Source organism: Crocodylus siamensis, chromosome 10, assembly GCF_052110815.1.
Source record: "Crocodylus siamensis isolate JL-2025a chromosome 10, ASM5211081v1, whole genome shotgun sequence".
NCBI classification, from domain to species: domain Eukaryota; kingdom Metazoa; phylum Chordata; order Crocodylia; family Crocodylidae; genus Crocodylus; species Crocodylus siamensis.
The window spans coordinates 9,351,063-9,376,084 of record NC_143404.1 but is presented as its reverse complement, the minus strand read 5'-3'; the positions used below and the strand labels follow the sequence as shown (position 1 = coordinate 9,376,084).

General features: G+C 43.5%; 1 protein-coding gene across 3 annotated transcripts; it reads left to right on the top strand.

The window, feature by feature from the left end:
* The first annotated feature begins 5,839 nt into the window (after positions 1-5,839).
* On the top strand, positions 5,840-23,782 carry C10H5orf24 (chromosome 10 C5orf24 homolog). Of its 3 annotated transcripts, none has more exons than XM_090020559.1 (3): positions 5,840-6,007; positions 18,995-19,424; positions 23,563-23,782. In XM_090020559.1, the coding sequence occupies exons 2-3, from the start codon at positions 18,998-19,000 to the stop codon at positions 23,595-23,597; spliced, it is 462 nt and encodes a 153-aa protein (XP_089876685.1). In that variant the 5' UTR covers positions 5,840-6,007; positions 18,995-18,997; the 3' UTR covers positions 23,598-23,782. The 3 variants fall into 3 exon arrangements, with proteins under 3 accessions (XP_089876685.1, XP_089876684.1, XP_089876683.1); XM_090020558.1 differs by having other exon boundaries at positions 5,841-6,007; positions 21,335-23,782; XM_090020557.1 differs by having other exon boundaries at positions 5,841-6,007; positions 18,995-23,782.
* Positions 23,783-25,022: the final 1,240 nt, after the last annotated feature.

Sequence of the window (25,022 nt, the reverse complement as noted above, 5' to 3'; positions counted from 1 at the left end):
CAGGGCACTGATCCTTCAGGCCCACAGGTATTTAACTTGCAGGATGTGAGAAGTGACACTAGCAGTATTCGTGTTCTTAAAGTTTGGCACATACATATTTAGAGGACTGGACCCTGCCCGGGTAGCAGGAGCTGGCTGTTGGGTTGTCTGTACAAATAGTATAGTATACTATTTATGGTCTGCGTACCTCAATGCTCCATTTTTTTTCCAAAATCGCATGACTCCTTACAAATAAGCCAGTAAAAAGAGGCTCTCAGAATCTGAATCTGTGTGTCAAGCCAGTTCCCCACCCCCATCCACCCCCCGCACCAAACCTGCGCCCTGTCATTTCTATGAGAGCTGTGTCTAGTCTGCTTCAGCTGATGCTAAGGAGGTGGCCGGGGGAGGGAGTGTGCAAATGGGTTTCCGTGCGTCTGCTCTAGTCACATGACTGAAGAGGAATGTACTTTCCTTTTGATTATTTTTCTTGACCCAGATCTCTTCCAAATATGGCATTGGCTTAAATAAGTTTGTGTTCTTAAACCTCAGGCATTTGCAGAAGAAATTCTGACTTCCAGTTACCCAAGGTGATATTAGGAAGGGGAAAGGAAAAGCAACTTCTGCCCGGAATGCCCTCTCCAAATACGAAGACAAAAGGGACGTGGTTGGGCCCAAAATGAACATTTTGTAAAGTTGTTTATAAATGTCTCCCAAGAGACTAGGTTTTTTTTGGGCGGGGGGGGAGATGTAGCTCCAGTGGAGACAACTGTTTTTCAGTAAATGACCATTGTCCCGCAGTGTGGTTACTACCCAAATATTGCTTTGCTGAGAATTTTCATTTGAAATGGACTTAACTGCTTATTTATTATTCAGTTTAAGGAAAAATGCACAATGTAAATGACCAACATAAGCAAGGGGGAAAGAAATTGAGTTTTAGAAATGTGTTTGTTTATGATGTTTGAAGTAGCTATGAGCCACATAGCGCAGAGAGAGCGTATGATTTTTATGCTGACAGTATTCCTTTCCATAAAGGTGTAGGCCAGGCGTTTTAGCACAGCGTTCATCATGATTGCCTGACACCTTTCCGCGAACAGTAGAAGCAACCTCTGGTTCTGAATCGAAACTCCTCACCAGGAAGCTGTTACATTAACTTCATCTTCCCTGCAGCCTTGTTGTATATGTGTTGGCAACTCTGGAATGAGTTTCTAGAAATGTGATCGGTTCAATGATGGATTATTGAACAGGCACAAATACACAGCTGGAGCATCCCAGGAATCTGATCCTGGGCAAGAGTAACTGAGCAGGACGAATACACCTGCACATGGCTTGCAAGAGTTCGTGAAACATCTTTTCGCACTCTGCCACGTGTAATCCAAACTTCATGTGTAGAGAAGATTGATTTACAGCTTGTTTGCAGGGAGAGAGAAGAGGAAAACATTTGCCTTCTTCCTCTTTCTCACAAATTTAAAGCCACCCTTTTTGTCCAGGATTGATCACTATAAGCTGCATTACTAGGTAGGGCAACTGCACTGCAAGTAAAGAGGCAGGACTTCTTGCTGAGAATAAAGGAAGGGGAACATTTCATTGTTGCCATGCAGACGGTTACTTTCATAATTGTATAGTGCTTTAGTGCTAGATATGTGATGTTTTAGAAACAGACAGTCTAAATAATGGTCAGATTTGGCAGCTCTTGGAGAGTTTTCAGAAAATGAAATGGTTGTAGGGATGTGTTAGCTTTTAGTTGTTTTCAGTTTTTATTGAAACAGGCCATGGACTAGAAAAACAGGCCCTGCTCAGTAATATGGGCACCAGAGTTGCTTTGGTGGTCATCTGGAATTAATTTGCCTACAGCAGAACACAGATCAGTCAGACAGACATAGTACAGACACAAATCCATTTCCAGCTTGAAGGTCAAATGTTTAGATTTTGCTCCATCAGTCTTCCAGGGATAGCTTTAACAATAGGCTGACTTAGGTTTCCCTGTTTTTGGAAGTGGAACCTTTGAGCACTTGGAAACGCTACTGAAGTTCAGCGTGTGTATTCTTTGGCTAACTCTAGATTCTGCTGAGATCAGGGAGGAGGACTGCTTGTATGGAAATAAAAATATGGAGCCTGTCAGGACTTTATCTGTTTTCTAGGAACAGGAGAGGGTTTTAAAATGAAGAGATGTTAAAGGTAGGCGCCAAGGAAGCACCTGAACCCTAACACTGATTGCAAACTGCTTCTCAGTTCTGGTCTGGGAGGTGCATAAGATGCTAGAATTGAAAACAGTAAGAGAGAAAAATCAGTCATGTCACCCTCTTAACCAAGCAATTTCTCAGAGATGAAAATGGTTTTGAATAAAACTCTTCCTTTCCTAACTTCAGAACTTGAGAATTCTCCAAACCCTGGCAGTCCAGGCAGAGATACAATTTAAGCTACCTCTGTCACTTTTTCCTGTGAATTTAGTGGACAACATGGATCATGATGCTGCAAAGGTAGGCTTGCAGCCCTGTGCAAAGTGCATTAGTGATGATTCATGGTGTGATCCTAGGAGGTGCTGAGAAACTTCAGCTCCTTGTGACGGTAGGCCCTAAATTAACCCATTTGCCTTTTAAAACTCCTTCAAAATATCATGTGGAATTTGCAGTACCTACTCTAAAGAGGCTGAGATTAATGGGCTGAATCCTGTTTATAGACAGTACCTGCAGGGAAGCGATACTGCTGGAACGGCGCTCTCAGGCTATACACGATGCAAACACCGATAGAAGAAATACGGTAAATTAAAACTTATCACCTGGCGGTGCTGCAAAACTCTGCTGCCTTTCCTGTGTATGGACCCAGCCATGTATGGAGAAAAATGGCAGCCCTGTTGCAATGGCAGCGGTAATAGAGAAATAGCAGTCCCCTTCCAATGAATTATTTTAACACAGTCTTAAAGCTTGACTCTGCCGTAAGGGATTGCAGTATCTTTTGAAGATATTATCAAGCTTCTCAATACTCCATTCCCCCTCCCCCATGGCTGCTTTTTTTTATTGTCCTTCATTGTAGAGACCTGCTACGTGGACTGTTTGGGAACTGGAGTGGTGGGACAGGAAGGATAACGAGATGCGTTTCCCAGAGGATGGGAACTAAAAGAAATGCATTAAAAAGGCCTGCAGATGCTATGATAATCCAATGACAACATCTGATGATGAAGTGAGCTCTAGTTATGTTCTAGGTATATTTTCTTAGTTTATGAGGAGCATAACTTAACCTGCCTTCTGCCTGGCTTCAGGTGAACATGGCTAACTACCTCCCTGTGACAATGGGGTTGTGTACAGCCAGAGACAGATGCAGTAGAAAGGCTGGGTGCAAGCATGCTCTCATGGAGTCCAACATGTGCGGCCAGCCAGTATCAGGGCAGGTGTTTTGGGGGGGACCCACAATGCGCTGGGCTTGGGCCCTCCCTGTTTACTATCTAAAAGGTGGTGCTGGAGGGGCGCAGATTGCTCTGGGTATTCCTCTGGTGCCTGCCCCATCCTGCAAGCCTCTGCCCTTCCTATCTGGAGGCTCCAGCCCTGCTCACACCCCACGTGCCTGGCCAGGCCCGTGTGCACCTCAGCCTGCCCAGGAGGCAGTGGCAGGGCCAGGGTGGGCACAGTCCCAAACCCGCAGTGGCTTCTAGTCCCCTCTGTCATGAGAATGGGAAATAATATAATATAATATAATAGTAATGCTGCCTTTTTTCTCCTCCCCTTCAATATAACCATAGTAATAGTGTAACAGCAGTAGCAACAATATAACAAGAACAATAATGATTATTATAATCATTTTATAATGATCAGTCCCCCCGCAGTGGGTCCCCCTCAGGCCCCAGGGGAGGTGCACCCAGGCCAAGGGTCAGTGGGGACCTAGTCAGGGAACTTCTGGCGGGACTGGATGTATTTAAATCAGCTGGTCTGGATGATCTCCACCTCCGAGTGCTGAGGGAATTGGCTGAGGTCATTGCGGGATCCCTGGCACGGCTGTATGAGCACTCGTGGTGCTCTGGTGTGGCGCCAGAGGACTGGAAGAGGGCCAGCATGGTTCTCATCTTCAAAAAGGGGAGGAAGGAGGACCCGGGGAACTATAGGCCAGTTAATCTTACCTGTGTCCTGGGTAAGCTTTTTGAGAGAATTATCCTGGCGCATGTCCATGACGGGCCAGCAGGGGAGATTATACTTAGGGGCAACCAACACAGGTTCATTAGAGGCAGGTCCTGTCAGACCAACCTGGTGGCCTTCTATGACCAGGTCTCCAAATCCTTAGATGCAGGGGTTTCAGCGGACACAGTCTTTCTGGACTTTCGGAAGGCCTCCTCCATTCTCATTAAGAAACTGGGGGACTGTTGTGTTGACACCCACACAGTCAGATGTGTCGCCAACTGGCTGGAGGGCCGCACCCAGAGAGTGGCGGTGGATGGGTCATTTTTGACCTGGAAGGATGTGGGCAGTGGGGTCCCCCAGGGCTCGGTCCTCGGGCCCGCACTGTTCAACATCTTCATCAGTGATTTGGACGAGGGGGTAAAAAGCACCCTGTTCAAATTTGCTGATGACACTAAGATGTGGGGGGATGTGGGCACGCTAGAAGGGAGGAATAGGCTGCAGTCAGACCTAGCCAGGTCACAGGGGTGGGCGGACGAGAACAGGATGGGATTCAACACTGACAAGTGCAAGGTGATGCACCTGGGGAGGAAAAACCAGCACCATACCTACAGGTTAGGGAACTCCCCTCTTGTCAGTACAGAGGCAGAAAAGGATCTTGGAGTCATCATTGATGCCAAGATGAACATGGGCCGGCAGTGTGGGGACACGGTCAGGAAGGCCAACCGCACCTTGTCATGCATCCACAGATGCATCTCGAGCAGGTCCGAGGAGGTGATTCTCCCCCCATGCGGCGCTGGTCGGGCCGCAGCTGGAGTACTGCGTCCAGTTCTGGGCACTGCACTTCAGGGGGGATGTGGAAAACATGGAGAGAGTCCAGAGGGGGCCACTTGCATGATCAGGGGGCAGCAGGGCAGGCCCTACGAGGAGAGGCGACGGGACCTGAACCTGTTCAGCCTTCGCAAGAGAAGGCCGAGGCGGGATCTAGTGGCCATTTACAAACTAGTCAGGGGGGATCAGCAGGCACTGGGGGAGTCCCTGTTCCCCCGAGCACTGCCAGGAGTGACCAGGAATAGCGGTCACAAGCTGACAGAGGGTAGATTCAGACTAGACATCAGGAGGCGCGACTTCACGGTCAGGGCGGCTAGGGACTGGAACCAGCTTCCAAGGGAAGTGGTACTCGCTCCTACCCTGGGGGTCTTTAAGACAAGGCTTGACAAACACCTCGTTGGGGTCGTTTGACCCCGTACTCTTTCCTGCCATGGCGGGGGGTCGGACTTGATGATCTGCTCAGGTCCCTTCTGACCCAACTAGCTATAAAACTATAATGATTATAATAATAATAATAATAAAATTTTATTATTGTAATCATAATAATATAATCATTATAAAACGATACTATAATAATAATGTAATCATTCTATGATTGTAATGATTACAATTAATAATTTGTATAACAATTATAATTACAATAATATAATTTGTATAACTATTATTATTTCATTTTGTATTATAATAATTATATTATACTCATTTTTATAATGATTATATCAATTATAATAATATACGTATTTGGATAATAATAATACCACGATTATTGCGGCTGTTTTACACGCACCGAGGCGCCAGCTGAGCCAAGACCCTCTGCCACCGCCCCCTCTCCGCTCCACGCATGCCCACGATGTCCCGCCCCTTTCCCCACTCCGGCCCCGCCCCTTTCCCCACTCAGCGCATGCCCACTCTGGTCGCACCCCGTTCCGCCCGCGACGCATGCGCAGCGTCGTTCCCCGCCGCCCTGCAGCCGCCGCCGGGCCGCTCCGCGCCTTGCGGGAGGAGGCGCCGCCCGCCCCGGCCCGGCCCTGCCCGCTCGCCGCCGCCGCCCCCGGCCCCGCATCGGCGACGCCGTGTCCCGGGCAGCCGCGCAGGTGGGTCCCGGCCGGGCAAGGCGCAGCCGAGCCGGGGTCCCTGCCCGCGTCACCTCAGCCCCTGCTCTGCCTCCCTTCCCTTGGGCGGCCTGGCCCGGCCCTGCCCTGCGCTGGGCTCCCGGCCCGGCTCAGCAGCGGTGGCTGCCCACTTATGTGTGCACATGTTTAAGGCGGGGGCAGCGGGAAGCCGGGGACGCTCCCCGCCGAGGGGCGCTACGGCCGGGCTGGGACGTCGCTGGGGATGGTCGGAGGGAAGCAGCGCTTCTCAGCCCCGGGGGTCGCGACACCACAGTGGGTTGCGGGGCTGTGCAAACAAACTTTAAACGTGGGTTTCTCCTTTAAAAGGTGGGGAATGGGGCTTTTCCCTTGCAGGCCCCTGCCCCGCACGTGCGGGCGGGGAGTAAGGGGGGCGCCAGCCAGTCTTCTACTTAAACTATTGACTGGGTCCGGGCCGGCTGTTGATGCATACAAACGGGCCCTGGTACAAAAAAGGTTGAGAACCACTGGACTGGACCTCCCAAAGTCCCTCATTGTGCATGATTATTTTGCTTTGAATTGTTCTTCGGAAAGGAAAGGAGAAGGGCTGGGTGTTCATGAGGTGTTCAGAAAAAATAAGTGCCTGTTACCGTTGCTCTGCAGGTCACGAAGGTCGGATGTTTTGGTGTTGCCGGTCTGATATTTTTTTATGCGTTTCAGCTCTGGACTGTGGTTTTAACACGGATGGTTTTTGCGTAAGGATCTAAAGCGGTAATTGGATGTGTCTAACAAGGGGGCTCTGAGCTGCTAGATGTCTGACATGCGCTGTTGTAGGTGAACTGCAGTATCGTACAATCGAAGGGCTGGTGGGCAGGAAGTTGTTGGGCTCACTGCTTGTCTAGCGTCATCTCGAACTCCTCCAAGGATGGCGACTGCACTACTTCTGCTGGGAGCGTGTTCCCAATTCTGGTGACCCTTACAGAAAAGAAGTTTTTTCTTGTGTCCAGCCTGAATTTACCCTCTTTTAGCTTGTTTGGTTCAGTGATGAGTCTCTATTTGCTTGTGCAGTAGCTGCGTTGGGTTCAGGGATCCTAGTCTGCAAATTCAATGACAACAATTTCATGAAAGTGTGTTTGAAGAGCATAGTGCTCAACTTGGGGTAAGGGCTGAGAATGGGAGGGATGAGTAAGAGTCTCTGGGAAGGGGTGGCTGGGAAATCTTACCCCCTGAGATGAATGGGATGGCTCATACCTCTCCAGCTATTGTTTTTCCAGCAGAAGGCATCCATCCTCAGGGTAGGTGCTCACTTCAAAAAGCACTTTGACACCCAACTTGCTGGGGTCATCTGACCCTAGCAGTCTTTCCTACCCAGATGTAGCGGGGCTGGACCCAGTGATCTTGTAAGGTCCCTTCCAGCCCCTAATGACTGTGAAACTTAGCTGTGAATTGTGGTGAAGGGTCTTTTTTGCACCTTGCTAAACCTTGACTCTTCTGTGGGAAGTCCCTCTCTGAAAGTTGACCTTTGCATGGGAAGTGCTCTAAAATCTCACAAACATGTCACATACTGGTTGAAGATGGCAAGGAGCAACTTTGTGTGCTGGTAGTGTATTAAGGTGGGGAGTGCATGAGAAGTGGTGGCAGAGTAGGGCTGCCTGTTTTGGGACCAGTGGAAGGAGTGACACACCAGTCTTCTTCCCTCACGTGCTTAAACCCGTTATAACCTATCACGTAGGAACACTGTCAAGATTTGGGGACTTAAACCCCAAATCTGTGATTTCTTTCACTGGCCACGTTTGCAGCTACACAGTATTAGTTTCTCAAAGCACTACAAGAAAGTGCATAGTAGCCAGGGAAGAGTGGGTGGGAATTGCACAGCAACCTTTATGAAATCATGGTAGTGTCATCATGCAGGTTTCAGTTGAGACAACTGCCAGTAACTGATCGCTAACTCTTGCAAGTACACTTCTGTTTCTTTTGGGAAAAAAAGGGTGGAGGGGGAGGCATGGCATTTTGTACTACAGTATAGAGGCAAGCTTGACTGGTTTTATCTTGTGCCATTGCAATCTGGTTAGGTCCCCAAAACAAACTCCCAGAAACTGGGAAATTAAGAATGGATATACTTATATTTAGATGAGTTGCAAAGGGACAGCACCTGTTAGATTCTAACTTTTTATCTATGAACAAGCTAGGAATGATGTATATGTAATGAAACTGCTTCAGCTTTAACAGTGCTTCATCCAGGGTTAAAGTTAGAGTAGTTTTGCTATTCCCAGCATATCCACAAGTAACAATTAGAGGTAATAGTTGCTGCACTTTTGAAATGGCTCCAAATGTACGTGTCCATATCCCTCAACTCTGCCCTCTGTGTGATGCTTCAAGATGTCTGTAACATGTGAATTCTCCCTGTACTGTACTGCGCAGGTTCTCCCTACACCTGTCCTGCAGTCAAGCACTTAGTTGGTCCCACAGAAAGAGCACATCTTCTGAATTTTACAACATCTTCAGCCTCTTGCACACTGCCATTGATTATCTATTATTAAATTCACAGTCCATGCTTAGGTTCCACTTGACTGCTGGGGACTGCATGCTTAGGGGCAACCAACACGGGTTCATCAGTGGCAGGTCCTGTCAGACCAACCTGGTGGCCTTTTACGATCAGATACCAAATCATTATATGCAGGGGTAGCAGTGGATATAGTCTTCCTGGACTTCCGGAAGGCTTTTGACACTGTCTCTCACCCCGTTCTCATCAAGAAACTGTGGGACTGCGGTGTCGACGCCCACACAGTCAAATGGGTTGCCAGCTGGCTGGAGGGCTGCACCCAGAGGGTGGTAGTGGATGGGTCCTTCTCAACCTGGAAGGACGTGGGCAGTGGGGTCCCCCAGGGCTTGGTCCTCAGGCCCATGCTGTTCAACATTTTCATCAGTGACTTGGACGAGGGGGTAAAAAGCACCCTGTTCACATTTGCTGATGACACTAAGAAGTGGGGGGATGTGGGCACACTAGAAGGAAGCAACAGGCTACAATCAGACCTGGACAGGTTACAAGGGTGGGTGGATGAGAATAGGACGGGATTCAACACAGACAAGTGCAAAGTGATGCACCTGGGGAGGAATAACCGGCACCATACCTACAGGTTGGGGAACTCCCCTCTTGTCAGCACGGAGGCGGAAAAGGATCTTGGAGTCGTCATTGACTCCAAGATGAACGTGGGCCAGCAGTGTGGGGAGGCAGTCAGGAAGGCCAACCGTACCTTGTCATGCATCCACAGATGCATCTCGAGCAGGTCCAAAGAGGTGATCCTCCCCCTCTATGTGGCACTGGTCAGGCCTCAGTTGGAGGACTCCGTCCAGTTCTGGGCGCTGCACTTCAAGAGGGATGTGGACAACATGGAGAGGGTCCAGAGGAGGGCCACTCTCATGATTGGGTGCAGCAGGGTAGGCCTTATGAGGAGAGGCTACGAGACCTGAACCTGTTCAGCCTCCACAAGAGAAGGCTGAGGGGGGATCTTGTGGCCTGTTATAAACTAGTCAGGGGGGATCAGCAGGCATTGAGGGAGTCACTGTTCCCCTGAGCACTGCCAGGAGTGACCAGGAATAATAGTCACAAGCTGGCAGAGGGTAGATTTAGGCTTGGTATCAGGAGGCGCTACTTCACAGTCAGGGCGGCTAGGGTCTGGAACCAGCTTCCAAGAGAAGTGGTGCAGGCTCCTACCCTGGGGGTTTTTAAGAGGAGGTTAGATGAACACCTTGCTGGAGTCGTTTGACCCCAGTACCCGTTCCTGCCATGGCAGGGCGTCGGACTAGATGATCTACTCAGGTCATTAAGAAACTGGGGGACTAGAAACTATGTTTCTATAGTTGTCTCAACGTGGCAAGGAAACCTCTTTGCTTTTGCTCTTGATACAGTCTGCATAGCACATTGGTGAAATAACACCTGATGGACCTCTCAAGGCACATACCCATTTTCTATACACCAGAAGAGCAGGGCTACCTTGTATGCTCTCTCGTATGGACAGAAGCAAGGTGGGGGGAGTCCCACAGACCTTAAAATGTGTACTGGGGAGGGAGAGAAGGCCTCAGTCTTCCCTTCAGCCAAAATGCCTAACCTCCCTCACTGACTCCATAGCCCCCATTATAGCTCCCAGATTAGAGGGGAGAGGCAGAATTGACATTCATCTACATAAAGAGGGGTCTTATGGGTCATCTGGAGGAGCAGAGGAGGACTCCAAGGAGTCTCAGTAAGTAGAGTACCCCTGATGCTAGCACAGAAAAGAGAAAGTGGGCCTGATTGTCCTTACTCCCAGCCTCCACAGCCACAGCCCCAGAGCTTTCTTGCCCTGTCCGTTCTGCTCCATCCCTTAATACCTCCTGTGTGCACTGCATGTGCAGTTTTTCTTTTTGAAAATAGTTTGGGCATCTTCTAACCTTTCTGCTGTATTCAGATAATGCCTTGCCTGCAAAAGCAAAACAACGAGCCCTTGACAGAATCAGATTATAATGAGATTTCTTTCCTTTTCTTTCTTTTTTTTTTTTTAAAGATGTCTGTCATGGATCAGATTCGAGGTAAATCTGCATGTGGGTTAAATTCTGGTTACTGCAAGTCCCACCCAGTTTATTTGAAAGCTTGTAGGACAGAAAGCCGTTTGGTTGCTGTGTCTATGCAGGCACAGTGTAATCTGTTCAGTTTTTGTGAGTTAGGTTTATTGCAGTTTAGAGAGCTCAACTCTTTTAATACAAGTTTTAATATTGCTTCCCCACAGAGGTGGTGCACAACTTCACCATGAAAGGAAAGAAAGAAATTGGTAGAAAGTGTCAACCTTTAGGGAAGTTGTTTTTTGGGCATGGTGCCAGATATCAGAAACTTTTGGCTCAAATGTGTTTGATTCTTCGTAGTGCCTCTAAGATGCATGCCGGATTGCACGGTGATCAAGTAAGCATGTGGATTTTGGAGCACTGTGTTGATCTTTTAAGCTCAAGAACATTTTCACTTAAACTATAGCAGAATTGCTACTTTGCAGTTAATGGAAGAACTATGTGATACAACAGTCAGTGAAAGGACTTGTGTGAAGGTGTTATTCATTCTTGCAGAAGCAGATCTTGTATCATCGAACGAGGGACTGCAGTTGTAATTTTGGTGGCACTGTTGACTAGGAGTTCCTGAATTATTTCGTAGTGTTTCTTAGCATTCAGCACTGCACATGCTATCCTTTCTTCCCCTGTAAGGGCATCCCTATGGCAGTTCCTTGCGTGGAAAGATAAAATTGAAATTTAATATTTTGTTGCTGTTTTTAAGATAAGTTAGCAGTTTAGATTAAGGAGTAGTGACCATGTGGTGTAACTATGGGTCCTTAGGAACTGCTTCGTGATCACAGTTGGGAAACTTTTACTTGTCTTCAGAAGTAGACCATGTTTAGTGTGTAGGCTTAGATATTCTGGTTTATGTTGTAACAGGCCCATATATACATTTTGCTGAAGGTGGAGGTTGAGATTAACAGGTAGCTCACGCAGATATAATAAATAGTTAGAAAATAGTTAAAAAATCCTAGGGAGAGAAAGCCCGACTTAATTTATATGAGTACTTAGGATAGGCGATTGTTTCTTTGCATCAGGATGTCCTTTTCAGGGGTTTATTTGTATGTTGCAGATGAAGTAGAAGAGTTCAGAAAACATGGTTAATGTAGACACAAATTTGTACTTGAACAGCTTTTCTAGCAGGGTCCCAGAAAATTCACTGTCTATGCCAAGACCACGTTATAAAATCTCAAATGTTTGTCAGCATCGGTGAAGTTTCTGTTTACAGTCTGGAAAGCCATAGGGTGGATGGTCTGCCAGGTATTGTTTTAACTTTTAACTCCTGTTTAGAATGGGTCTTATCAACATTTAAAAACATTGGCTTTAAATCAGCAAAAAGACTTCAAATATTGCTACTGGTAGTGGAAGTGAATTGGTAGTTTCCCAAACCTTGTTATAGTGCAGACAGGACTATAGGGCAGTTCCCTTTCTCGCTTCCTGTGTTAATGATTGTCCCATTGAGCCACATGCATTGTCTATGAAATAATGATTAACTACTTATTTTCAGTGAGAAGCAAGAAGAATTTCTTTGGGGGAGTTTGAGATTTCAGACGAGCTTCAGGACACGAGGTGGACCCTTCCTCAGGTTTGGGAAAGAAGCAGATCTAGATTGAGCGAAGTGTTTTCAGTAGTCATTTACAGTTTCCCATCTCTGGTGTTGAATGTATTTTGGTTTTGCCCCAGCAGCAGTGAAACCTGACTAAGGAAGAAGAAGGTACAGTGTTTTATTACTGTTATCAGATATTTTCCTATGGTTTGCCTTATGTTACATGGTTTAGATGGCATTATTCTTAAAATCCCTGTCTGTGCTGTATAGAGGAACTGATTTCAGCATGATTTTTCAACATATTTTCAGCCAGTGTGTAGGCTGGCCCATAGTGATGAAAGGGAGTCCTGAAGTATATTAGTACCTTTAAAGCAATTTCATGCACACAGGTATTTGGGAAGTTAATCTGTCTTACCATTGCTGAGGTTCTTGTTAAGCTTTTACTTTGCCCTGGTAGTTCATGTTTTGCCACCTCTAGTTCATAGGTTGGGAGCTGTTACTATGCCTGCCATTCATAGCTGTCTCTCCCTGTCAGGGGAAGTACACAAGTCTAGGGAAGATGGTCCAGTTCCCTGCCTCCTTCACTGAGCTTCCCTTTGGCACCAGGGAGGAGGCTTTAGGGCCACCCATTTTTTTTTCCAAACTCCCTACCAACAAAATCACTTCTACTTGATAGACAGACACAGACAACACTTGGTAGTCTTGTAATCTCTAGTGTAAAGTCAGCTGCTGACTCTGACCTCAGTAGAAGTATGATGGAGATTGTTATGACAGAATAATTAAGGTTGCATTAAAGGACTTCAGTAGGAGTTGCAAACTAAAATATAGAATGTAAACTTTGCATACTGCATGCCATTTTCATAGCGTGATTAAAAAATTGATTGATGTGTGAGAATAACAAGCGTTCAAAAAACATTCCTGTTGGCAGTTGCTCAGTTGATTGTCTCATCTTTTTTGGATCCCCCTTCGAAACTCCGTGAGCTGTGCTTTGCTTCTCATGTACCAGTTGGAACAATATCAGCTGGTGTCAAGTGCAGGCTGTACAAATCAGCCAGGCTTTGTTGTATAGACAGCATTTTCTACAGAACATCTTATCACTTTGCAGTAATGAAGGCAAATATGTAGGAGAAGAAATTGCAGCATTTAGTATATGTTCATGAGTGAGAACTACCTGTAGTTGTTCCAGAAAGAAGCTGGATGTTGGAATCCATGACAATCCATGATTGCCTCTTGTAGACATCCTAGAGGAGGGATGCATGGCAGAGAAGAAAGTGATGCTGGGAATTTGTCGTTGACATTTCCCAGGAGGTGACCCCCATGAATAACTCCTCAGGCCATAGTTCTCTCTGATTGGTTTCATTTCCTGTATGATGTTGCTCAGTGGAGCTGAGCTTTCTGTGTGACCAGAAGCAGGGCCTTTGAGACAGGCAGGAGATCTCTGAATCATGCTGCGGGCTGCAGCCTGTATTCTTCAGAGGTTAAATCAGAAATTGAAAAATGTTGTTACTCTAAATCTCCGATATCTCCATGTATACAATTACATATGCATGTACTATGTTAAACAAGTAAGGAAGGGTTGATGTAGGTATTAGGAAGTAGGGAGTGCCCCAGCTGCAGCTGATTACAGCTACTGTAAATGGATGAAGGACTGCTGGGGAGAGAAGGTCCTTGGAGAGAAGACTGTCTGTACTTTTCTGAACTTGTTTGTTGCCAAGGTGGAGAGGCATTCCTGGCCAGCCAAGTAGACCCAGTAATCAATTGTATGATTGAAGTCTGGCTGCATTAAGCTGCTTATATTTCTCTTTTGCCTAGAAGGAGGCAAAAGAACATGAAGGAGGACTGGCTTAGTCTGCTGTGCCTTTTCTATACTACAGAAATGTGCTGTATTTAAGGACTGCTCTTCATGTCCACATAAAAGCCAAGTGGTGTGTGTGTGTAAGACATAAATATCTGACTATATACCTTTACTTTAGCTTTGCCTTCTGTAGGGTGAAATATTGCCTTGATTTGAGCTGTTTCAGCCTATACAAGCTTAATGCCAGAGTGGATGGTGCTCAAACAGATGTAATCACATTGTCTTCCTGCTGCAGTTGTAGACTGCACAAATGGCCCTTTCAGATCTCTCAAGAATCACTGTACCTGCCAGTATCTGTGTAGTAGATACCTAGAGGTTATTAAAGCCGAAAAGATTTAGAAAACTGTTAATGTAGAACTGAGGAAAAGTTGCAGTAATTCAAAATAGTGTTATGTGGCTAAGGTAAGCAGAGTGGACAGTTTGTGCTGAATCAGGTATGTCCAGTTAAATTAGAAATAATTATTTTTTTAAACTGTAAACATGGCCTTTAGTAGCTAAGAAACAGACACTCCATTTGGAACATCAGAGACCAGTGCACTGTTTTATGGACATGAATTAGAGCGAACTTCAGTGGCATGCAGACAAAAGTGCTAGTGCATCTTTGGGGATTTTTACCCTTTGCATCTCCTGTAGAAGTCTCGCTTTGTTTCTGCTTTATTACCTTTTAAAAACGAGAAGAGAAAAGCTTTGAAAATGTAAGGGTCTTTCTCTTTTAATATGTGAATTATTAACATGAAATCTGAAATTGTTACAGTTAATCATAGAAATACAGGCTATTAGAAGATTATTGACATACACAACAGTTGCTCTGCAGTATTGATGGGGATTTGTGGCAATATGCACAAATCTGTAAAATTTGTTTTTCTTTGGTCTCATACATTTAAAAACCAATAAAACCAATTTTAAAGGTTAGGCATCAGTTGGCACTCTTTGGTTGCAGTCTTGCATGCCATGTTTGCCGCTGATTTATAAACTGCTGAAAACTGGGTTTTATAATGGAAACAATGAATAATTTATTAAGCAAATATTTTTGCAGCATTCAGCTAGCTGTGTAACTGGTTAAATAGTGTACTGTTCAGAATATTTTTAGATTAGCTCTAATGTTGTATTTTAATTTTCAAACTGTATTCAAAATAAAGTTGATTGTTGTTAGAGTTAAATGCTGTATGGTGTGCACAGTATGCAGAGGCAAGGCTGTGGGTTTTGTAATCCAGCGACAGCATGGGTATTTTTTACTCTAACTTTTAGACTCCTACTTGAGCGTGATAGGTACTGGATACATTTTTCATGACCTGTCTACACAACTTGCCATCACAGATTATGCCTTTGAATCTACAAGCTTGCTGAAATTATTTTTCAGGTGATGGTCTCTCTGGGTCAAGGATAAAGTAGTGAAAGGGAAATATGCATTGTGAGAACACATACTGTACTTGCCTTGTTTTCAAAGAGATGCTTTTCAGTGCTGTCAGATGCAGTACTGGAACATAATATGGATATTGAGTAGATACATGTCTCTGGTAGTTGTGGGTAGGTTAAAAAAAAAAAAAAAAAGTAGCCCATTCCATTATTGTACTCCCAAGTTGAGGCCCAGTGTGTTTACTTTGGGGCATCAGGTTACTAGAAAAATGAGTCCAATTGAAGGAAGATGAAATGAAAGCAGTAGTACACATAACAACTGCTTTCAGAAATGAAAACAATGAGATGTGTTCAGTCTAGAGGATGAGGAAACAAGGTGGATAACTGTCTACATATACCTAAAGGGATGTGTTAAAGACTGCCGAGTTAGTTATTCTCATTAGGTAGAACAAGAAAGGATGGGATGCAGCAGGGAATATTTTTAAAAGGAAAAATTACCATACGCAGCATTTGGCAATGGAAGGCTGCCAAAGCAGCATTTGGATTTGGCACCACTAGAGATGGTCAAAGCTAGACCTGGCATTCATTTAAAAGAAACATCACTCTCTGCTCATCTGCAGAGGAAATGTAAAAGTTCTATTAAAATCGGCGCTGTTCTCCAAGACTTCTGGGTTCCATTTGGTTCGTTTGGAGGACCTGGACCTCTGGTAGTATTTTCAAAACAATTTATTGGGATCATGTAAAAAAAATGATCGTGGACCAGGCCTATGGTCGTAGCTGGAAAAAACAGTACTGTATAGCTTGTATGCAGACATGACCTTTGCAGTTCATCCTTGTCTCCTGATCATGAGACTGCTGTGCATTGGTCTGGTTCTTAGTAGAAGTGCACCGATACATCGGTTCCACATTGGATTGGCACCAATATAAGGAAAATTGACAGTATTGGTGAATGGCTTTTTTTGGCTGCTGTGGCTGATAAATGCCCTGTGCATGGATCTGGCCGCAGCCCAGCACGCAGGTAGCCAGGAGTGCAGCCCAGCAGCTGGGTCTGACTGGTAAGTCTGTGAGGGAAGGTGTAGCGGAGGGAAGGGGCGTGGGGAAGCAGATCGAAGGGAGGGAGGGAGCAGGGCTGGGGAAGGGACAGCTGGAGCGGGGCATGGGACAGAGCAGCAAGAAGCTTGTCTAGAGGGAGGGTGGCTCCCGCCACTGCACGCACCCTGGGAAGGCACGGGACCATGTGTGCCTGGATGAGTCTCTGCGAGGGGTGAGGGTGGGCTGCTGCTGCAGCCTGGGGCTGGGGTGGTGCTGGGCTCTTCCTGGTTGGGAGCTGGGCTGGGCTGCACTCAGGGTGGGGAGCGGTGCTTGGAGGGGAGGCTACAGGGGAGCTACGGCAAATTTTGGGGTGGCTGCAAGCCCCTCGCACAGCCCCTCCCAGCACTGCCACCAGCCTGAGCACAGCTCAGCTTGGCCTGGCCCAGGTCTGACTGGAAAGAGCCTAACGCTGCCCCAGCCCCAGTTTGCAGAGGCAGCCTGCCCTCGCCCCGTGCGCACATCCAGGGGCATGCGCCTCCCTCCCTCCAATGTCCTCCTAGGGTGCATGTAGTGGTGGGAGCCACTCCATCCCCCCTGCACCCTTCAGATGAGCCACTTGTGGCTCCATCCCATGCCTTGCCCCAATTTAGCTGGGCAGCACCTGCCCCAGCCCCACTCCCTACCTTACCGCATGGGCCCCCCCATGCCTCTTCCCTTCTGCCACCCCTTCCCCCCACAACAAACTTATCTTCCCATTGCTGCTGCCCATGCTGCAGGGCTGCATATCAGCAGTTGGATCGATATTGGCTGATACGGCTCATTAAAAATCAGCCATACTGGGTCAAAAAATCTCTATCTGTGCGCCCCTAGTCCTTAGGCAGAATTTTAAAGCCAATTAAAGTTTGCTTACAACAAGTCAAAGTTAACAACTGATAATCAGTGAAGAGTAAAGGTGTCCAAGCCTACTCCTAATGTCAGATTCCAGAGGCAGGAGGATAGATGGTTGGTGCAGGACCTGCTATTCCTTCTCCATTGTAGCGAAGTGATCCTTCTGTGCTGGTTATACTATAGCTCTATTTTCATATTTGCTCTTGGTGTGATGCTGGCAGATCTGATCCTGTGTCTTCAGGTGACGTACAAAATGTTATTTCACACAAGTGGAATAAGGCATGTGGAAGGATGACACACAAGATAGGATATATCAGCAGGTTCCCTGAGCCATGGACACTCTTTACTTATTATGGTTAATCTTCTCCCTTTGCTGCATTCAAATTTATTAAGGTCAGTGCAAGTCCATGCACCTCACACAAATGTGCCTGAGGTGCAATAAGAAAATTACACACTTTAACTCACCACTTTACAGGGCTAAAATGCCCATATCTATACCTTTTTCTTAGTACAAAGTCGGTAGGTTTGTTTCTGGGAGTTTTCTGAATCTCCACGTGTTTTGTGTTTCATTTGTTGTGATTCTGAATTTGGGTGTGAGAATTTGATGTCTGGTAGCATGTATTTTCCCTCTGCTTAGCTCTGAAAGTGCAAGTTTCATTGATTTCTCATGTGCTGACATTTTTCTTGGTGGTGTGATAAGTAACTTGAGATGTGCTTGTAGATGGAAAATGTACTGGTAGAAACTGATGTGATTCTTTTTGTAAAAGTGCTGAGCACCCATTGCTTCCGCTGCCTTATTGCAAAGACTATCCTAAGAGGATGATCACAATCTTTTAAAGTAGACTAACATAAATCACAGCTATGAAAAAGCTGTGAGCTCTCCTGATTCAGCAAAAGGTTGTTTGCTTCAGCTAGTGGGTATCTGATAACTTTGAAGTTGAGTCCTGTCACTGAACAGAGAGAAAGCAAGCTTTTTCTTGCTTTGGTTCTTCTTTTCAGTCCTAGTCTGCAACCTGCTTAGGTTTGGGGGAGAGCGGGGTGGGGAAGAAATGAAGTAAAATCACTGCTTAATCCTCAGTCTTTGTATTGGGGAAGTTCTTCCAGCGAATAGCTTCGGTATCTGCTTGTGCTGAGGTTTCAAAGCTTTGGAGTGGAAGGAACTGTGTGGGCTGGCTCTTGACTATTTTCAGCATTGCTCACAAGGCTCTAGGCAGTAGCAATAAACCTGATCAGCTTGTTGATTTTCCTCTCCTGCTGTAGAGAGCTGTCAGCTGAATGGCTCTGCTCTTTCTATCTGCTGAATCAGGAAGATACGACTACGGTGGTTTTTGCTTGGTTTATGTTGGATAGCTTACTGTTGTGACCATAATAGCTAGAATTTAGATGAGTTTCCCCCTGGAGAAATATCAAAATTACTGTCTGTGTGATATTTCAAGCCCTGATCATTGAACTTCTGTTGTTGATTTCTTTAATGTGTTTTTGCATTGTTTGTTTAAATAAGGATTTTTTTCTGGGTTTATTTGAAGTCTGTGCACAGAGGCTGAGATGCAAAGCCCCACCCCCTCCAAAAAAAAAAACCCAACAAACTTGTTTGGCACCCTTTGCTTTTTGGAATTTGATGGATGTCTTGTTGTGACTAAGTGTTTGGCATTCAAGCCAATTCAGACTAATTTTGGGGAGCCTGCATAGCTATTGGAAACATGATTGCTTTCCTGTTGAATGTTATATTTATACATGTTTGTCTCCTTTATTTTGGTAGAAAATGATGCATCCTGTTGCCAGCAGTAATACAGCTTTCTGTGGGACTGGCAAGAGTTCTTGCCTTAATGAAGACAACGTGAGAGCCACTGACCAGTTTGATTTATATTCCACACAGCAAAGCAAATACGGCCACGCAGTCAGCCACAAACCAATTGCATGCCAGAGACAAGACACGTTAAATGAGTCGCACTTGCAGACCACAAGTGGCAGGAATATAGAGACAAAAGATGAACTAAAGAAAAAGAAAAACCTTAACCGGTCTGGCAAACGTGGAAGGCCTTCGGGGACCACAAAATCAGCAGGGTACCGAACCAGCACAGGTCGACCCCTTGGGACCACCAAAGCAGCTGGATTTAAGACAAGTCCAGGCAGACCCTTGGGTACAACTAAAGCTGCAGGATACAAAGTCAGCCCAGGGAGACCTCCAGGTAGCATTAAAGCTCTATCACGGCTTGCAAATCTAAGTTATACTTGTGGCAGTGCAGCTTTTCCCTATCCTATGGTGCGTAACATAGGAATGCATGTTGCTGGTGATGAAACTAGCAGCAAAATCAAACAACCCAATGAGTGAAAGAAAGGAGTTAGGTAGCAGTTCCTCATTAATCCATTTCTAAAATGAGTCTTGACATGTTTTTCTTTTTTTTTTTAATGTAATATTTCCATGACTTCGGCTTTCCAAATTTTATTTTATTTCTGTTCAGTGTCCACAGATGCAAACCAGTAATTTTAAAGGTAACATTTGAAAGGGCATTGGTATAACTTTGTGGGGTTTTTTTAACATAGGTTTTTAAGAAAACTCCTAAATGATGCCCTCGTGTGTTTATTTAAAGTAATGCTTATGTCCTGAATTTCACCTTTTACACTCAGACAGATATAATTGTGTGATTATGCATAAGCAATTGAAATGAGGAGGAAAGCATTATCTGACCATTGGCTCGTGAAGTAAGCCTTGGCCACATTAAAGAACTTATCCAGAAGAGTTTATAACTGCTGAAGCAAAAGAACTTGATTCAGGACTACTTTATCAGTAATGACTCTGGAAGTTTTGCAGTTCCCGCGTGTTTTTTTATAGGAAGGAATAGAGAGCAAACTAAATTTTCCACTTTTGCTGGATCTTACACAGACCTCAAATGTTTATAGATATTTTGAAACTTTTAAAAACTATTTTTTTTAAAAGTGCTGATTTCAGGCAGTTTTTATTTGCTGAGTTGTAGCAGTAAGTCCGTTTTCACTAATTTTCCAAAAATGTATTTTGAAAATACTAAATAACAACATGGAGTATTTATACAGCGCTTTACATCTTTGCAGCGCCTTACGAACATGAAGTAACTTGCCTTTAGGCAATGGCTGATCTTTTAGTTATACTCCTTTACAGGATTCCACTGTATAATTTTAAAATGCCTAAGAGTGCATATACCAAAACTCAAATGCTTCAATATAAATCTGTAATGTTTTATAAGAAACTACAAAATAAGTACTGTTCATCCTGATAATACTCTTAATTACAAATTATGTTCTGACATCTGTAAATACCTATTTAATCTGCTTTTTTTAAAAATTGTATTAATTTAGGATGTTTACAAATTACACTTTTTAAGTAGACACTGTTGCCAAGTTGTCAGATTTAGTGTTGGCAGATATTCCAGGAATATAGCTATCCCATTATTTAACACTTATACTCTATTTAAATTATGGGAGCTTATGATTCTACCAAAGGACACCATTTTCATGATTCATAATATCCAACTTTATGGTTGGTACAAACAGTATGTCGTTTACTGCATTGCTAGGCCTCAGATGCAAAGCAGTCTGTAGGAATTCATCTATGCATGCAAGCTGAAAAAGTATTTCATTGGTTAACTATAAATACCTTTCCTGGCACAAGCTGAGACCTTTCCTGCTTCCAAAAGAAATGTCCCATTTTCAGCCGAGTGTCTTTGATTAAAAAAGTGTGCGTGTATGTGTGCACACGGGTGTGTATTTTTTTATATACATAATATATATATAATATATATATGCACATACCTGCCTATACTTGGAAAATAACATTCCTCAATATTGCATATTTTCTGGAAGGAAGTTTACATAACATTTCAAATATAATTTAAATTATAATACATTTTTAGCTTCAAATGCCCATGGGGGGGAATATGTTATGTTTGCAGATTTGGGGGAACAGAGAGATTTCAGGTTAAGTAAAGCTTGTGCTGAAATTCTCTACTATTAATTTCCTGTTAAGTTAAATGCTATTCTGGCCTGCTGTCATTTTGTTGAAAACTCTGATTTCAGTAATGACAACTTAAGAAACAGATGTCATGTTTCATACCTTTTTTATCAGGAAAAAAGCAGCAAGCCTTCAGGTGTTCCAGTGATGCCTAACACATAATGAGCTGGACTTTATGCTGTACTTTACAATAGGTGTGTTGCATTTTTTGGGGGACTGTGTATGCACTGGCAACTAAGACATTGAACCTCAACAGTACTGGATGGCTCCTTAGTCTATGGGTAAATTAATGGCAGCTAAACTGCTACTAAAATATAGTTTCTCCACGCTGAAGCTATGAAATCAGTCGTATATTCTGTTTCTCAACAAACTCAAAGTATGAAACTCTTAGTAATTTTTCTGAGAATGGTTTAACTTCTGACACACAAAATGCTAACATGAGCTAATCACCCTCAGGATATGTGTTGTATTGGCTGTTTATCAGATGATTTTTTTTTCAACAAAAGGCTGCTTTAAACCCTTTCCTGAACTCTTCTTGGAAAGCAGTCCTCTTCAGCTGAATGTAATAACTACAGAAGTGTCATGCCACGCTGGCAAGAAACATGTTGCATGTCACTAATGTATCTTCAAGTAACTCCACTACTTACCTTCTGTTTATCCTGTTCACCTGTTTCATTTTGCACTTGTGCATCTACTCAATGGTGCTGTGCTGTGTGTCAGGAGGTAATGCAGGTGTATTATTGTTCTCCTAGTATAATGAATTTTGTATTCAAGTATGCTGATGAAATAATGAAATCGTCTAAACAATTTATGTTCATTACGGTGTTTATTAATTATATCAGATGAAATATAATCCCAGTAAAAATGATGAACATTGTCAGTTTTCGTGAAACGATGAACGTAAACTAGAAAACTGTGTTCACAGAATCTGGAAAGGGCCTCTTGGCACCCTGGATTTTAAGACCAGAAGTACACTGCTGGGCATTTCCTGATTCTGGTTTATTTTATATTTGACTATAGTTTTTGTGCCATGCTGTGAGGGGAAAAAGAAGTCAAGAAGTCAAAGTGAAATATGAATGGAATCTTCAGATATTTTTGCTTTGCCTATATATAACTTGTGCTTTTTATTTTTCCTTTTTCCTTTCTTTTAACCCTGTCTCTTGTCATGACAAACACTGAAACAGCATGTTTAATGCCTAAATTTTGCTGTTATCAATGGGAAAACTGGCCTTTTTCCCCATACTATGAAAACATTATTTGCAAAGTAAATGGCTAATTTTATACTATGTACCATAATTCTGTTCTTCATAAACTAGAATTACTGTTATGTATTAACACTGTTCAGAAAATGATCTGTACGTCATGTTTGTGTGTTAATGATTTCTTTTAAGTATCAGATTTCTATTATGTCTTATTTATACATACGTGAAACCGTTACCATCATTAAGGAGTAACAGCAAGCTAATACAAAAGCCACTGTTTAAAGTGCATACAGTAACTTCTATTTGATTTCTGATTGCATTTAAACTCTAGAACCAAATACTTTTGCTACTGTTTTTAAGTCTTGCACTGGACATTTTCAGAATACTAGCAGCACGGTTTGGCAGGAAAAAGAAAGATGGCTGCCATCAGACGGTAGCTAACTTTTAAACCTATGGTGGTATTTTTCAACATCAGCAGTTGGCTTGGTCATTTAAGCAACAGTCTTTACATGTTACATTTACTTCAAATTAATCAAAGAAAACATCAAAACACATTAAACATCTCTTTTCTGAAGTGTGTTTTCGTTTTGCCAGAAAGATTTTTCTTAAGCGTTCAGTCAAGACCCTACCAAACCAAGTCATTAAGAAGTGATGTGTCTGAGAAAAGAATCACTTTGATCTAAAATACATAAAGTAATTCTGATCAGAACTTCACTTTTTTTCCATTTTGAAGAGCTTTAAAAGGCAGAGCAGTTTAAGGTTATTTGTCTGTTGGTTTCATTAGTTATGACTCTGCTTTTTTGTTACTATATGTACAGTAATGTTTCATACTATCCCTATAGACCATTACAAATAAAACAGTTGCAGTTGTAAAGACTTTGAAATGCAAACATTGTTTCTGACCACAAGATAAGTTTGTTCCTCTTTTATTATAATGCATATATTTTAACGTTGCTTAAATATATTTATGAACTCTAGTTAGAGACTAGAGCTTTTTCTTTGCATTTTTTTCCAAGTAGGTAAATCTTTTTTATGAAAAATATGATGATGGTATGATCATTTTTTAGGAATGTTATGCTCATTGCTTGGTAATTTGGACCACTTTGATTCTTTATCTTTTACAATTTTGCTTTTCCACAGGTTCATTTTGGAGGAAACAATTATCCATTAAGTAACTAATATCAGCACCCTGCCCTCTGCTGTAAAAAGCCTGATTAGATACTGTGTATGTTTTTATGTCCATGAACTTGAGCTACTCGTGTGCAGTTATGTGTATGAGAATGGAGTAGTGTTCATGATCTGTATTTACATCATCATATGGATGTATATTTATTAATAAAGTCAGTACTTTAAAACCAAACATTTTATTATCTGAACTTGTTTGTTTTCCTTTTCAAGCTGGAGCAAAAAGATTGTGAATCACTTTTCAATAAGGCTTTGCTTTAACTCTCCTGTGAATACAGTGATTTTGCTTGCGTGCCTGCTGCATGACAAAGCATAAATGGCTTTATCTGAAGATTGAACAATCTGAAGATTGAAAACAAAACCAAAAAAACCCTCTTAATGGCATCTGTTTCTCACCCTCCTTTCCATGTGTGTGGCGGAGGTGGCACTATAGGACTTTTTATTTTCTCAGTAGAGAATAAGTTAAATGGTTTCTTACACTTGTAATCGGTAAATCGCCAGGTATGGGGAATGTTTGGCTTGTTTCATGAGTGCCAGAAGATCTGCAATCTAACCCCCCTCCCCACTTTTACTGCAAGTCTTCAGCAAATAGAAATATGGTGTAACTCTTTTATTACTGACTTGAAAATATAGCCGGTGGAATTTTCTTAAGGTGTTCTTATGTTAATGGTGAAATTTGCCAACAGTGGGCGTCTTATAAATACACTGATGTACCAGAAGCTCTGTTTGTACCGGATGTAAAATTATCTAGTGAACTGTTGGTATCCTTTTTTTAATTCCCTTTCCTCCACTGCAGATGGACACTGGCTTGTTTTTGTGGGTTTTGTCATCAGAATGAGGCTGGACGTTTTAGCTTTTTGTGGGTTTGGGGCTTCTGAAACTGAACTGAAAAAGTAACAGCTAAAACCAGAGCACTGAAATGTCTGTCTGCTACTTCAAATAAACAATACATTACATGGTCTTCAAAGATACAAAGCAAGGGGAAGGAATAGCATGTGATGGGTGAAGCAACTTAACTAGCTTCTCTTTCAGAGTACTGAAAAATTCATTTGAAAGTCATATGTAAGGAGAAAGACTTGGATTATCTGTAGGCGGACGATAACTTTCAGTCTGAAGAATAGCTATAGAATTAGATGGGTAAAGTCATCTTCTCTGTGTGAGATACAACACTTGCATCCTGTGCTTGCCTTTATAAAATCTTACAGATGTGTTTCTAGAAGTGCCATGTGCGTTCCTGTGACCTGGTTACGTTCCTATTTAATTTCATTGATAGGAAACCTCTAAAAGTATCTTATACCAAATCCTCTTTGTGTTGCCCCTATGGTTTTTGTTCATTATGGGGCAAGAGGGTCCGTGCTTAGTTATGAAACTGCTGTTTGGACTTCTAAAACCAGAACAGATCTTTTCAGAAGCTA